Below are 14,345 nucleotides of genomic sequence, written 5' to 3'. Positions count from 1 at the left end.
AGGTGTGGATGCCTTTTCCGCAAATCTGTTTAAAATCGATGAGCCGTTATTCATCATTAGAATGGGAAGTATTCACAAAAACAAATCAGTGTAGATGGTGCTGATGGAATGGTTTACACACACACTTATCCATCTACTAAATAAAGAACACAAAGTAGTGTCATATCCGACCATGTTATCTTGATGGATAAAAGTCTATTGGTTACTTCAAACGTGAGCAGCTGACCTCACTGTGGACCTCTGATGTAATCCAGCGTTACTGATGACTTCTCACCACTTCTGCGAGAACGAGGTAACGCAGGTTCTGTATTGTGACGCATGCAGTTCTACAAGTACTAGTCTGCAGAAAGTTATGTGCCTAGAAGTAATTGCAAAGCGGAAATGATTGGTATCTTCAGCAACGATAAACCAAGTATTGTGTGTATGAAGACCATCCATTCCAAGTGCAGCTGGACACATAGGTTAGTGAAATGAGACCTGGTCAAGAGTTTGGGATGAGGAGACCTAGAATAAAAAAAGACAAAAATCAAAAATGGTGCTGTATCTTCAACAGACTGACTGACTGGCAATGGAATTCATGCAGTTTGTCTGCTAAAGCGCACCGCGGTGTGGCTACCTCACACTAGTGAAGCGCAGTATGTGCATAGCGTTGAATACGATTTCATGGGGAAGCTTGAGTATTTTACATGATTACAAAACTGTGTGCTGAAGAGACACATCTGTGTTTATTGCGCCAAATGTGTGCCCTGAGTTCTGTGATCGAAGCCTCTGCTGGGAACTGGTCGCTCCTCCTATGCAGCCCTTGCTTTGGGTAGCTTATCTATTCTTAGATGCAAGTGTATTGTGAAAATACTCCAGGTCAATTCTCACTAATATGTTGATGGCTGTTGATATATTACTTGTATATTAGAGAGTACCTTTATATTTATTTATTTAACGATTTGTAAAGCGCCAGGTGACCCGGAGGCATCCCCGCGCTGTAAGAACTTGAATAGGCCGAGGAGGGAGGGGGGGAGAACTTATTTGGGAAACAGCAAAGTTTTAAGCTGTTTGCGGAAGCGTAGGTAGACGGGTTCCAACCGCAAACAGCCACTTCAATATATGAAACACTTTCTGCCCACTTCAGGCCTTCAAATACATTGTGTATCTAATTCAAACCCACACCTACACATGTTTAATTCATATAGTTATTTATTGGTTTTGGTTTGAAGGCACCTGCTTAAATGATACCCCACCACCATCCAAAATCCACTGCTTTCTGTACCACCACCTAGGTCATTTAGATTCAGTCTACGGAACAGTTAAAAAATGAGTGAAGCAAAAATATAAAAATGTTAAATTGATACTCTCATGCCCCCCTAAGACGGTGTCTGCTTAATGGAAGAAAGTAGGCTCCTCTTTTATCCTAAAATTGTCTCCTCTCTAGGTTGGGGGTTTGTGGTAGTGAATGCAATGTGTGCAATATTGGGTCTGTGTATTGTGCAAATGCTTTGTGAGTGGGTTAGCAAAAACTGGATGTGATTTGTAGGGATTGGTGGTATGGTGTGTTGGTTACGCAAGTGATTTTCTTTTCTTGTACTTTTTACTGGAACACAGGTTTCTTACCATGGCTCTTCCTGGCTCAAATTTTGCAATAACCTTGCCTGTGTCTGCCCTTAAGATTCCCAAACAGGCAATGCCCTTTGATGGGGGCACCCTGAATAATTGATTGAAGTGCGGAAAAGGCAGGATGTGATGTCCTGATGGATGATGTGCAATTGGATGATAGTAAATTAAGTTCTCTTGCTTGGCTCTTTCTTTTAGAGTTCGCTGTTAGAAATCCAGTGATGTCACTTCCTGTGTGGATAGATGATTAGAAATGTAGTGGACAGCTATCCATTTATTTTCCCTCTATGGAAAAATCTAACCATTTAATGTTTAGCATGTTTCAGTGAATTAAAACCTGAAACCCTCCCACTTTTACATTAAACACAGAACACACTCCATTCCTGATGCCCCTCCCCCACCGTGCCGCAGGTGTATGAAAAAGAAAAGAAAAGGCTACCTGCCAATAGTTGAATTCTTTGTTGTGTATTCTAGAAATTGTTGGCAAATATTAGGGCTTTTTCAGGGTTGCGTTCCCTCAACCATGACTTTTTTGCTTTTCTCATTGAATTTCTGAATTCTTATTATTACTACTTTTTTTTATTTTTTACGTGTACTGCATTCACTTGGTGTGTACCTGTTATGCGCTGCAAATGGTTTTGGGGCATGGAGAGCAGGAATTTGCCACCAGCCTGTTGCCGGCCCCTGAACTCCTTTCACACTTACGTTTCCTACACAAAGACTGCATTAAACCAAACTCTTGATGGCTTTAGCGTTTATTTTATTTAAAAAATTGATTTTCTAAAATCACATATTCGGTGAATCTTGTGAATTTGGTAAAACTGTGGTTGTTTCTGAGTAAAATAAGGCTGCATGCTTGCAGAAATTACACAAATAATGGAATCACCATATGGTAAGTGCATTTCGAACTGATTTTATTAATTTTTCCACATGTCTCTGATCTTCCTTCTGGTGTGTAGAAACTCCTTCTGTGTATCTCTGCGGAATTGTTTTCATAACACTGAATTCCTTAGTTTCAAGCTGAAGGAAAAATATATTCAAGGCATTCATCAGCTGATCGCGTTCTTGAAGAATTTAAATGTGATTCAAAGAACGGACTAGTTTCCAGCATACAAGTTCAAAGGCTGAGATATACCTAAATTTAATTCTTCGATTCACACAAGGCACTTTTTTCCAAAACAAGTATGTCAAACTGCTGAACAGATTTACACCAACTTTTCAAAAGTGTTTGGTCAGTGAAGTTCTACTCTCCTTCCAGTGTTTGCTTTAGCAGAAAGACACATTTCCTATGGCATGAGTGGGAAATTTGAACTTTTACCAATCTCACCTTAACTTTATTCCCCTCATGGACGTATCCGCTCAGAACTTGGCGTAACAGACCTACCACACTTTTGCTAGGGCTGTTCAGATTTGTTTTTGGACAGATACAGATTTATTAGGTATATTTATATAAATATATTTTTATTTAGGTATATTTGTTTATTAGATACATCTTTAATTATTAGGGCTCATAGAGATTTGTCAAATAGTATAGCGTCATTAGCAATCCAGAAGAATGTATCAATAGGAAGTGTGGCCGGGTAATAACTAAAGTCACTGTTGCACCACTATATACATATACAAACATACATACATACATACATGTATATTCTAATCTAGTTTTAATTGATGTCGTCATTTACGCCTAGTTTAAAATGAGGCTTTTTTTTATCGAACACAGTTTACTTGGTGATAGTTTTATTATTTTACACATCATACACTTCTTAGACTCTAAATACCATTCCTCTTTTTCTGCCTAAAAATAGATCACTCCAAAGGCTTTGGCGGGAAGTTTGGTGTACAGAAAGATCGAATGGACAAGGTGAGGAGGCTGGTAACTCTTTCCCAGTGTGCTTTTAAGCTCTACCTTTTAGTACCATTGATAATAGCGTGCTAGTCGACTGTATGAGTTGCTTGTTATTTTCAAAACAAGGTTGCTAATTTTGAATGTTGTTATACGTGTCATAAAGATGTAACCATAGAACAGATATTTATTGAAGTAGGAAAGACTACCTTTAAAACACATCCCCGAATATGTTATGAAAGTTGTGTTAATTCTTTATAGATTTATTTAGAGACGTCCGATGTGAAGCTATCCCACCTCCTGTAATTTTATTTGGAAGCGCTTAATGTTTAAGCCAACTTCCACCCAATTGTGGCAATATGATGTATTTTTATACGACTGCTAAGTCGTTAGTTTTGTGCCAAACCGTATCCTGAAATGCTTTGGTTTCTAACCCCAATTACTACAGATTCTAATTTGTAAATTGTGATGCTCCTGCCACTTTAGCTGAGAGGGTAATATCCTACTGAATAGACCTATGAAGTAAATTTACTTACTTTTATAGGATGGGCCACATAGCCTCGAAGAGAGCAAAACTGCACAGTTTTCCTAATTGTAAAGGTTCTTAGCTATACTTCTAATGTATGAAGGGATTCTTCAAGATAACATAAGAATTTCTTTGATGACCTTGAAAGAATAATTCATTACCTTTTTGAACTGCTGTACACTGGTAACACCGTATTTGTTTCTTATTAGAATGCGCTAAGTTTTGAAGACATCGAAAAACCTTCCTCAGCATATCAGAAAACCCGGCCTGTAGAGGCTGGTAAGTGGTATTTTCAATCGACCAATTGTTTAAAAGCTTTACCACGGAATTTCAGTTTTATTGATAATTGCAGTTATCATGCAGATGCCTTACAGATGCTGAATGTCCTTACTGTACATAAATGAGTGCATCACATGTTATCTAGTTACCAAGGTTGGCATTCTTGAAATAACCACCTTTCTGTAAGTCATTGGTGAGGAACCCATAGGAGTGGTGGCAAAGAAGTACATGCGATAATGCTCACCTCATCAGATGTTTCCTGTTGTGCCTTGGTTGATGGTGGGTTTTGTTGGGCAAAAACCTTGCATCCATTGGAAATGATTGTACATTAGGGAGCAGTAACTGATGACGCCAAAGCAGTTCCAATAGAGACGTCCGATGAGCGGGGGAGTCTCCAGGGTAGGCTTTTGAAATATAGATGTAAAATCTGTGCATAGGGCATAATGTTTTTTTGCTGAGTTATTTTTGAGAATGAGAACTGAATCCTAAAAACAGATAATCGTCTTTCTCAACTGATGGAGTACTGTAGAAAGTTGCTGTGGCAGGTAAAAGGCACCCAAAGTGGCGCATGCAGCACACTTTTATGTCTCTTCCTGGCATTTTCCCTCTCTGTACATAACCGGTTTGCTTAACTACTCAGCTATGTGTTTATTACCTGATGAGGACTGAAATGGCACTAAAGGATCCTTCTGCCAAAAATGCTTTCTTGTACAGCTACATCTCATAGTGGCTTACAGTGCGCAAACATGGCTGTTATGACCGTGCTGTTCTGGTAGCCCCTCAACACACCTGCATCTGCTTCCTGGATCACTGGCGGTTTCCTGTAGCTCCTGTTAAAGAAAATGAAGCCATTTCTAATGGTGTCCTATGTTCTCTGGTGATTATGTAGTTGGCAAAATTATCCTGGGAAGCAATGCATTAACAACAAGAAGACCTGATCAGTATGGGCTTGACCTTTTATCATATTTAGGATTGATAATGGGTATTTAGTTTATATGCCGCATCAAAACCCTTGTTTTCTTTCTTGTGTATTGTCCCAAATCCTTATAGTCCAAAACATTATAGCTCTTCTAATAACTCTTTGAGGTTGTCAGTCACTGTGTTCACAATATACCCCCCACTTAAATGGGGGTATATCCAACAAAAAACCCAAAAAGCATTCTGAACAGGAGAGATAGCACCTTACGTGCGCTACACCATTATTGCTTTCTGGTTGGTTCTCAACAGTTGTGCCCACGTTTCTCATCATAGGTAGCTATCTCGTCTAAAAAGAAAATTGTTGAGTCCAGAACAAAAAGGTGAAAATAGTGTTTTGTGTATATCTCAAAAAGAGGAAAAAGTCCCCGTGAAATTAAAATGAGATCAATCAGGCCTGACCTTCTCACTGGTGAATCAGGCATCCAGACTCGTGACATTCAAGCTAGATGTCTGGCACCTCAGGTCTTAGAGTTGGGGTACTTTCATGTTCCAGAGAATTTGCTTTCCCATCTTGAGTAAGGGACGTAGTCCTACTACTCATGTATGCTAGGCAACCAAATGGAGAAACTGTTTATGTCTACATTTACAAGCACGTTAGACCCCTTTAAAGGTAGAGTTCCAGATCATTTCCGACCTTTTAACATGGGGGAGTGGGGGTGGGCTACTTTACACATCTATCCATTCTATTGGCTACTGTGCCAATAGAAATGTGCAAGAGTAGGTACACATCTTATTATTTGTCATGATGTAGCTAAGCATGGAGCTTCTCAGAGTTATACCCCCAAATATAACACCTGTCTGACCTCAGTGTGGTTCTCCAGTCTTAAATTTGTACACTTTTTACCTTTTCACCTGTGACTTGAAGCTCCTTTCCTGGAAAGTACCTTTTCATGTGGCTAGTACTTCGCTCGGGTGCATCAGAGAGTTGCAAGTCACTTCTATTCTAGAGTCATTTATACAAGTTCACTGTGACAGTCTAGTCCTTAAAACAAATCCATAGTTCCAACCCAAGGTTGCATCACCGTTTCATTTCAATGGGACAATTCATCTGCTCATGTACTTTCTACAACCTGATTCTACAGTGGAAAGGGCGTTCCATGCTTCGGATGTTAAATTGGCGCCTATGTATTCCATTGACCATACTACACCATTTCAAAAGCCTAATCCGCGTTTGTTTCCTTTGCAAACCCTGTATAGGTCAGGCTGATTACAAGGTGGAGTAAGTGCTTCCAAACATGTTATGGAAAGGCTTAAATGTGTACTTCCCATGCCTCCCAGGGAACACGCTACGCATAAAAAGGGATCAACCAGGGCTTTTGGGGGTGACATTCCATTAGCTAATATTTATGGAGCTACCTCTTAGGCATAACAACATGGTTTCACATATCATTACCGTGTGGACATATTAGCTCATCAGTGACCTATGGTTGGCTGAACTGTATTAAGAACGGTCTGCATCATCTACAACCGTAACCAGTGCAAGGAGGAAACCGCTTTACAGTTGACGTAAGGCATGTGTATCTACAGTACACACACCACTAACAGAAAATGTTACATACCCTGTAAACATCTGTCTGTAGCGTTTAGTTCTGTACTCTCACATTACCATATCGTCCTCCCCAGAAGCAGGCTAGAGGTCTGAACTGGATGCATATTAACTAAGAATGCGCCCAGCACATATCCACTCCACATTTATCTTTTCACCGGCAGAGCAAAACAAAAACAATCTAGGTTCGAGTCCATGAACATGCGCATTGTGGACAAAGGGAGGAGGCAAGCGGAATCCTGAACTCAACACTAGATGGCAGGTGTATGCAGTGCGTGTGAATCTACTGCACAGCATGAACCTATGTTTACAGGTAAGTAACATTTTCCTTGTAGAGGTGGCAAAAGAGTGAAGGCACCATTAAATATCACAATAGTTTTTGGCTAAAACTTCTATTTGAATAATCCTAATTCCGCTTTCTCCAGAGAATCTAAAAGCCTCCAAGATGCCTAGCCCAGACAGTAGAGGGCATTAGCCGCTTTTGTGTTAAAAGCCAAAATATACTTATTTGTTGTTTATTTCTATATCATTTATACTACAGTAAAGCCAAAGTATACTTATATGATTGTTAGTTGGAGGGGATGGTAGTACACCACAAATAACAGTGACTATTCATGTTGGATCCAGTATAGATTTTAGTAATTTAAATCTGAGCTCAACCTCTGATAGCTATGGCAAAGAGCAGATAGGCTTAACTTTAGAAAATGTAGAAAGCATTTACAAATACTAATCCAGTTAAAGTTGAAAACACATCAAAAATTCTATTCCGATTTATAAACCAAGAATAATTCAATAAACAAAATGACATAATGGTGTCAAAAATCCAATAAGGGAAACGGAGATATGAATTTTTTATTGAAAAAAATTATTAAATAGTGCCAGCAAGTGTCCAGGGAAGTGAGTAACTCCTCCTCTGTAGTCTATTCAAACCAGTTTTGGGGCAGCTCCTCGCTCACTGGGATTGGTTCCTTGGGGGAAAATGAAGGACTCTGCCCAAGTGTCGGCCAGCATTGCCCTATGAGATGGTAGGTATCTTTGAAGTTGATCTAGTTCTTGAACAGCCTAAATTAATATCCTGCCAGAGTAATAGAAACACCTCCCCTACCAAAGTTGTTTGACCTGTCGGGAGTAGGGTTCATACCTCATCAGTGGGACTATTTATGAGATATTAGCTCATGTAAATGGTCCTCCAGAGGCTTTAGGAAGGAAAACCAGTAACTTTCTAAAAAGTACCTTCTCTTTAATACTTTTCCCAAATCAGCATTCTTAAATGTACTAATGTAATCTAGTGCTTTCTTGTGTAACAGCCAGACTTGCTAGAATGAAAATAGCTTTGGGGGCTTTTTCACTGTAAGGACATCTGTAACATTACATTACTACATGCCCTACTTTTCATTACCATGCATCCTAACTTGGAGCATATAAGGCCTGCATAGGGCTGACTTTATTAATACTTAAAATGAAGGCGTTGACTTGTTTAAAGGGTTAATTTTGTCCGAATTGCAATTTAAAATTTCCACAGCCAAGCTACAAGGGTTGGCCTGAATTCATGTTTACACTGTCACTGTTGCACAATGGATGTTGCATCCACTAGTGACATTTAACTTCAAGGTCTTGGCTGCTCTTTGTACCATATTCTAGGGACCTGCAGGTAAGTTAAATATGTCAATTCGGAGTGGAATCGATTTCAACATATTTTAGTGGTCAGAGCAAATACACTAGGACCTGGTAGCAGAGTTACAGTACACGTGTTTAAAAAAACAGCAGCATCATTTTACAAACAAAATAGGTTGATCATGCGAAAAGAGGCATTTTTCTACAACTTGCTTTTTTATTATTATAAGTTTTTTCTTTTTTTCAATCTGAAACAAACGTTGAGATGTTCACAAGGTCACAAATAAGTACCAAAACAATATAGCAAAAAGAAGGCTTTATTAAAACACTTTCAGAGGGAGTATTATCTCTTTAAGACTTTTTAGTTAAAATAAATGTTTCACATTTTTTTGAAGAATCTTGTTCCAAAGACAGTTTTGCAAGTTGCCAGATTTTCATAGGCCACTGCACATTATATACCACAGTGAATATTTTATACCCTTATTGGGAGGCAATATGTTTCATTTGTTTATTATTGTTTATACATTTATTTAAGAATCAAACTATAGTTAACAATAATTATTCCACAATTTTATAGAAACCCATGGTAATGCATTTAAATTGTCTTCCTCTACGACATAGCATGGAAGCATATTATCCCTGTAATTGCATGGTATAGATATTTCTTCATTGAAGTCTGCATCTTGATTCTCTTTGCCATGGTATCTTGCAGTCAGCAATAAAACGAGCAACCTCAGGGCAAACTTCGAAAATATTGCAAAGGAGAATGAAGCTGAGAACCGAAAGAAGGCAGACGCAGAAAGAGCTCAGAGGATGGCAAAGGACCGACAGGAACAAGAAGAGGCCAGAAGGAAGCTTGAGGTGAGTAGCGTTTGAATCTTCTAGTGGAGTCAAGTTATTTTATGGAAGAAGTCCATATATCTACATTACCTGAGGCAGGCAGTTGGTGTCTTACTTCTATTCCTTCCAACTAAACAAAATGGAACTACCTCTCCTCGTGCTCTTGAAAATTTGGAAGCTTATTTGGCAGGGGTGTTCTTTTGATGACATTGGGAAAGTTATCAGTGTGAGCATGTGCACTGACCGCAGGGTCTAGAAGAACCTCCATCTCACACATGCATTGTTTCTAATTCTGGCTGCAATAACAGCCATGTTATTATTTCTTGCCTGTTAGGCTTCATACTTTGATAAGTGTTTGACAGGGGAAATGTCATGGGAACAGACCGGTATAGTCACCCTACTCTAACAAACACTAAAGAATTCTCCCAAACTTAAAACACCTCTTTGTTGGCAAGTCTATACTGTTTTGCTCCCAAGCATGCAACTCCTAGCACCAGGTGAACTACAAAGTACGAATGGGACGAAGCCGTATGCGGGAGGCAGCTGTAATTAATTGCATATTGATGACTGAATGTTGGGTGGGGGTGAAAATAATAAGATATACTCGTTTTAAGTAGGTCCTGTCACCGTTCAGTCTAAAACCTTTACATCTCACAGCAGAGAGGCTCTAATGGTATGTCCATATGGAGTTTCTTATGTGCTATTCGGCAGGGAGCACACCTAGGCTCCATGCGCGGGACTTATTTATTTATCCATTTATAGAGCGCATGGTTACACCACCGGTGTGTCCCCGCGCTAGTTGCCGACAGATAGCAGACCGTGAGGGATGAGAGTCGGGAAGAATTCGAAAGTCCACCCCGAGACCTGTATCAGGGGGTTGCGGGAAAATATAATGACCAGCTGGTGGGGAAAAGGCCAAGTCTTCAGTCTTCCACGGAGGGTCATTTCAACTGGCTCTGTTTTTATTTCAGCTGCCAATGTATGGTGTCTTTACTCTGTCACATTCATAGCATTCTCGGAGTTCCTGCTTGGTTTATAATACATCAGTGTCCCTTTCTGAATGGCACTTTGTCATACCTCTGTAGCTAATAAAATGTAACCGCATTCTTGAGCCAGTCTGACAACATTGTGATCATGGTCAGACCAATCATCCTAATGTATGCTGGCTGTGTTTTTTTTCTTATAACAATAGAACATCGTTTTGGTTTGAATACATTTTAATTTTAAGATATTACAGACAGAACATCCCTTTTCATTAACCCCTTCCTTGCTTTCTCAAATTCATTTCTTGTGTAAGTTTTTACTTTTGAAGTTCAGAAATGGTCCCAGAGTCATGGAAAGTCTTCCTTTGTGTTTAAGAATCTAAACGCTTGTTCAATACTAAAGTAAAGTCCTATCACAGTTTTCTCAAAGCCCCAGTCATCGACCTGAATTACAAGCGATATCCTCTCCATCTCTAGGACAAACTTGTTGCCTCCTAGAGTTCTTTGCTGCCTGGGTGCCCGAGAACTGCCGTACTTTGTGGGGTCCAGAGGTACCTGGACCTCAGAAGACTCTGTATGAAGTGCGCAGCTGCAGGCTGGGAAATCTTTCACCTGGACCGGTCTTCTCGCGTGTTTGTGGGCTTCTGGCTGCTGCTACTTCTGTCTTGAACTCGAATATGGCAGTTCCCTGCCTGGGGGTTTGTAGCTGCCTTTTTAAAGCCACTTCACAGATAGTCCACTTCAGGTTTTGATTCTCCTGTTTTTTATCTTTTTATCTTGGTTGTTCTATCCTTTGTGTATTCCCGACTTTCCCAATTTGTTGCTGCCGGTCATGTGGTATTTGCTATTCTTACCTTTTCCTGTTCTGTTACTATCTGAAAGCTTTAGTCTGGTTGGGAGGTGCGTTGTGTAACAAACCAATCTGTTTTCTCGCTCCTTCCACTTACTGATCCTAACTGCTTGCTCTTTAAGAATTTGTGAGCATAGGGGGGAGTGTGGGCTGGATATACAGACGCGGAGGCTGGATGTAGTGTGCAAACTTAGGGGGTTTATTAATAATAACAGACTGTCTTGATGGTTTAGGTGAAAGAGTCCTCTTTTCCCTTGGGGGTTTCCTCTCCTTCTTGTTGGCCATCTGTGGTCTCTTCGGATGGTTGGTCTTCTCCCGAGGGGGCTCCTGACAATGGGGTGGGCTTGCGGAGGCTCATACAGAAGGGAGAAACAAGAATGAGTAGTCAGCTGTTTCTTATTTAGTTCAGTGACTAACGTTATCCGTCATCACACCCAGTCGGTGATATGAGGGTGAAGATAATGGGGAATGGAGGAATGTGCAAAAAGGGGGAGGCGTAATACAGAAATTATAAGGCATAGGGGACGCAACATTAGGGAAAGGAGGGGGGGGGGAAGTCTCTGGTGCATATGAGGGGACATGAGGTTTAGGGTATTTCAGGGTTTGTGGGTCTTATCTGCTAAACACCTAGACCCTCCCTATCCCACCCCCGGTATTCGTTCACCACCTACCTCCCTTGTTCACGCTACCCCTTTCTCTCCTACTAGAGGACTCAATGACTCACATTCTCCTTCTGGGCCGTCTGCTACGTCCACTCGACTCTGGGTCTTCTCTGCTTATTCTTCGTTCTGGCTCTCCTGCTCGTCCTCCTCGTTCCCTGCAGATATGCCACCTTCCCTTTGTCTTCATGTTCTATTTACCGGCCTTGGGTTTCTAGTTCCGGGGTCAGTTCCGCCGACTCTCGCCTCGGGGTAAGTTCCTGCAAGGACACATGACAAGGGGGCGCGTTTACCCTTGACGGCGTCTGACAATAGTCCTCCAAGCTTTGTAGGTATCGTGGAATGTGTTTACCATAGCGTTCCTGATGAAGAGGTACCATACTGTCCCTAATATGAACCGCCTCACAGAATTCCAATATCTGATTCTGAATCTGTGGTATTCTTCAATGTTCTGAACTTTGTCCAGCAAACTTTAGCTCTTCCTCTTGAGAAGGTGGCAACCGCTCGAGGGCACTTGCCTATCACATATTCCAGTGTGTAGTAACAGTGTGGCTTTGGGGAACAGTCACCCATGCATTAGACAGCTGAAGCCCCATAACAGATTATGGCCAAGCATCCGAACTAGAACAGAACCTTACCTTTACATTTCATCTGTGTGTGGTTATTGGTAGTTTTTCCCTTTCCTGCTGGAATGGGAGTATTTGTGAGGCCTGGGCGGTGAACTCTGTTCGCTGAGTTTGTGGAGTTTGCTGCTTTTCATGCTTCGCGGAGTGCAGAAAACTCTGCTCCTCGTAGTGCAGCTGAGGTTTTTGCCCTAAGGCGCTAGCGAACGGTAAGTCGGGAGCTGCTGCTCGGTTACCCGCTGCTCGGGTACCCGAGAGTCACGAAGACTATCGCGATTGGCAGTTTGCAATGCACTCCGCCACTTGCGGAACTCCGCAGAGTTTTTATGTCACTTCGTGGATGTTCCGCGTAGCAAAACTCCTCGAACTACTCCCAATACTTTTATGACCCCTTTTCAGCAGGAGCAGAATTTAAGGCAGTCCCAGAGTATATGCGTGATCGTTCCCGCATGATGACAGTCTCTGCAGTACTACTTGAGTTTCTTTTATGGCTTGTGGAGGACTGGATCTAGTCTAGTGGCAGCAATCTAGTATTTTACTAGTTGCTTCTCTTGCATGTACATGTCTAATGCCCTTGGATTTGTTCTGGGCTAAAGTCGTCTTGTTAGCTTCTTTGACCAATTTATACGTACCTACATTTTATAGATGAGTTGAACAGGAATCTCCATGTCTCTATTGCCTTCATGAGTACCTTATACATTTTTGAGACCCCATGCGCCTAATTTTATTTTCTGGAGAAATTTTCAAAATTGGCGAGTGACTGAGAGGCAGCTTCCCATATTCCTTTTTTCAGTACCCACTGTCAAATGTGTACACCTCTGACCTGCTCGTATTCTCCTAGGCTAGTCATCTTTCGCTCAAATGTTCAGATTTTTCGATGTTTTTTTTTTTTTAACGTGTCCCCATTCTTGATTCTGGTGAAGAATTGGCTTGGTAGTTTAGTCTGCCCTGTTCCCATGATGCACTGGGCCAGGGACAGACTGATTTGCATATAGCCAGGTTCTGAGCTGGGATGGGGCAGTGAGATAAATAACGGTGATGGACCAAGCCCTGATCTTTGGACTGGGTAAGAGTGGTCTGCTTGATTCAGACACTCTGTTCATCACCACCCCCTTTTCTGAATCCCATTCTTGATTCATCTGGGTTCTCACCATAGTCTAAAACCATCCGTATCTTCTCCTGGTCCAAAGTCTGGGTTCTCAAATAACCGGATGAATGGTAATGCATCCTATGTAATACCTAAGAGTTCGCCTATGGCTGCCCATATTTAGATGGTCGCTCTATTGATTGTGGGAATCTAGTAAGTTATCGATGGGTATATTCCACGTCTTTCCTAAGAGCCTCCCATAAATAGCTGTCTGCAAGAATGTAGTCAGTGAAGCACCAGGGGTACTAGGTTTCGGCCTTCAACTGCTCAAGGAGGTAGTTTAAGTGTGCGGGCGGAGGTATGCTGTGAGATTAGGGACCCCTACACTTAATTTATTCATTTTACCTTTTCAACACTTGATTGAAGCCAATTCACTTTTTCTTCTCTCCCTTCAAGTCCACAAGGCGTGCTCTTTGTAGCTGTATCAGATTTAGGGGCCTGCTTAAAGAGTTATTGCTGTAAGAGACATAAGACTTTTGTGAGTGTCGTCATCTTTATTTAGGCGATATGTTTGTGCCATGGCAGTGCGTAGACAATCTTTGGAGTTCCTTCTGAACTTCCCTTAGTAGCGGACAAAAGTTAGCATTGTGTATGCTCTCAATGAAATATCCAAGGAGTAAACCTCTATATTTTAATTGTATTTTGGCCCCAAATAAATAGGGAATTGGCATTTAGCCATGCTTCCTCATTTTGGGATATTTTATTTCCAAAGAGTTACAATTTTGACATAATTAGCTTACATCTTGCCACGCTGATTCAAGCACTGTAGTTCCTCCATTTATTTTATTTTATATATATATATTTTTTTTGTTACAACTATGTGGTTGCTCACCTTCTTAGTGATGTCTCCCA

At 41.0% G+C, this 14,345-nt stretch overlaps 1 protein-coding gene across 2 annotated transcripts in view; it reads left to right on the top strand.

Moving 5' to 3' along the window:
- Positions 1-14,345, top strand: part of CTTN (cortactin) — a 211,206-nt gene that overhangs the window by 159,535 nt on the left and 37,326 nt on the right. For both annotated transcript variants that reach the window (XM_086959558.1, XM_086959559.1), the window contains 3 exons: positions 3,411-3,466; positions 4,184-4,253; positions 9,104-9,252. In XM_086959558.1, the coding sequence (XP_086815684.1) occupies positions 3,411-3,466; positions 4,184-4,253; positions 9,104-9,252 (275 nt within the window). The remainder of the gene's footprint in view (positions 1-3,410; positions 3,467-4,183; positions 4,254-9,103; positions 9,253-14,345) is intronic.

This window comes from Lissotriton vulgaris, chromosome 2_2 (assembly GCF_964263255.1).
Source record: "Lissotriton vulgaris chromosome 2_2, aLisVul1.2, whole genome shotgun sequence".
NCBI lineage: Eukaryota > Metazoa > Chordata > Amphibia > Caudata > Salamandridae > Lissotriton > Lissotriton vulgaris.
The sequence above is the reverse complement of the archived record's forward strand: the minus strand, read 5'-3'. Positions and strand labels throughout refer to the sequence as shown.